Here is a 1,866-nt window from a genome sequence, read left to right on the forward strand (position 1 = left end):
TATACGTGCCGGAGCAAAACGCGACGACGCGACGACGGGGACCTGGAGATGGGGAACGGGACGAGAGCGCAGCGAGATGCGAAGTTTCCGAGGAGAATGGTGGGGAATCGGATGGACGTGCGTTGCGTGTGTCCGCGCCGATTAAGTCGGCCGGTGGTTGAGCGGAACGCGAGACGAGCGCATTTTCTATCGTTCATACGCGCGTGTCGCGTTCGCATTTCGCGCCGATTAGCTCTCCTTCGACGGATTATCGTCTCCTCTTCCTCTCCTCCTTCTCTCTCCTCCGTGTGTCGCCGGCGGGTCAGGTGCCGTGGTTCCGCGCCTTCCCGCCGCTTCCCGCGCGTTTCATCCTCACCGTTAACTCGCGCAGTCGCTCGCGCGCGAGGGTGCATTCGCCTCCAACCGAGAGGACAGATCTGCCACCCTCGCGATGTCGCCTAAAAATAAGGTAAGTGTAATTCCTTAAGATAAGGTCGCGCGTAGCGACCTTGAAAGATTGATGGCTTAACATCGCTTAAGAAAGGCAATCCTTGAGTTATATTATGTAATTCCGTATATATCAGTAATGTCAATTATAACGTATAAAATAATCATAGATATTATTTTCAAGCGATATTATATAATCTCAGGCATGTCAGAATATATATTAAATAATTATAACATAATTACATTATTTTTAAAGTAATTAAACGTTGAAACTGATATAATATGATTGTTGTATTTCCGTTCTCATTATTATATTTCAGGAATGAGGTCGTTCTCGATAACAAAATCCGAATTCGATCACGCGAAATTCTATGAGCTTCCAAATACGTATTGAAATATTATTAACGTAATAGAAAGTACTATAGATATTTATAATTATACATATTTTTAATTTATATTAATTTTGTATTTTATATTTATTTTTCTTTCAACGTTTATTGATATCACGATTGCTCAAAAGTATTCACAATAATATAGATATAAATATTCGCGATGAATAGCAGAGATGACTTTGCATTTTACATATTGTGTAAAATTTTTAACGAGATTACAACAAGATCTCGCAGTATCGTTTTTCTCTTTTCAAAGGATATGTCGAGTTTCGTAAAGATATCCCACGTGGTCGACGTGTTTAACGAGCGTGATCTCGCGCCTCCGCAACGTTAGCAGGAATTTGAATCAAACCGATAGCGAAGCGACGGAATATGATTACTTTGTGGGCGTAATTTTTCAACTTTCTTTCTTTCACTGTAATTGACATACGTTGCATTAATGCGCCGGCAAATAAGGATGTATGTCACATCTAAAAATGATACTAAAAATATAAAAATTTTATAATTTGTTTTATTATTACGTCCAAATATTTGTTCAAATATTGAAAAGTTTGAGAATAATTCTCTTAGGATTTAAAATTTATTTAATTTTTTCGTTTGATTATTATGTAAAATCACGTTTTCTAATACTTATTTACGAATTTGATGAGGAAATAACATTAAAAAATAAATCAAATTTTATACATGTAAAATACTATTACATTAATGAAATAATAATAAATATTCATATAAAAGTTTATTTGGAACCATTTAGTCAATTAAAAGTTATTGACCTAAAACTGCAGAGAGAGCGAAATATGATTATTTTGCATAAAACCATAAGCTAAATTTGTCGTTTTGTAGCAGTTGGTTTCAAAGTGTATTCATGAGCTAATATCATCAAAATTTTTTGAATATGATATTAATTTTTTTATGATTGACTAATATTCTTTGCTTATTGTATAAAACTTCCTTAATGTCACGGAAATGCGATTTTTTCTGTCGACGCGCAGAATTCTATTTCTTATACGTTTTACGTGATATTCAAAAAGATATATATATATATATA

At 35.2% G+C, this 1,866-nt stretch overlaps 1 protein-coding gene across 3 annotated transcripts in view; it reads left to right on the forward strand.

The window, feature by feature from the left end:
• LOC108687044 (monocarboxylate transporter 3) overlaps nt 1-1,866 on the forward strand; it is a 25,833-nt gene that overhangs the window by 2,790 nt on the left and 21,177 nt on the right. The window contains exon 1 of one of the 3 annotated variants that reach the window (XM_018192641.1): nt 109-448. The exons of the other annotated variants lie outside the window; for them this stretch is intronic. Coding sequence (XP_018048130.1) covers nt 431-448 — 18 coding nt within the window. The 5' untranslated portion in view covers nt 109-430. Of the gene's footprint in view, nt 1-108; nt 449-1,866 lie in introns of those variants that run through there. 3 annotated transcript variants of the gene reach the window in all.

Source organism: Atta colombica, unplaced genomic scaffold, assembly GCF_001594045.1.
Source record: "Atta colombica isolate Treedump-2 unplaced genomic scaffold, Acol1.0 scaffold198, whole genome shotgun sequence".
In the NCBI taxonomy this organism is placed as follows: Eukaryota; Metazoa; Arthropoda; class Insecta; order Hymenoptera; family Formicidae; genus Atta; species Atta colombica.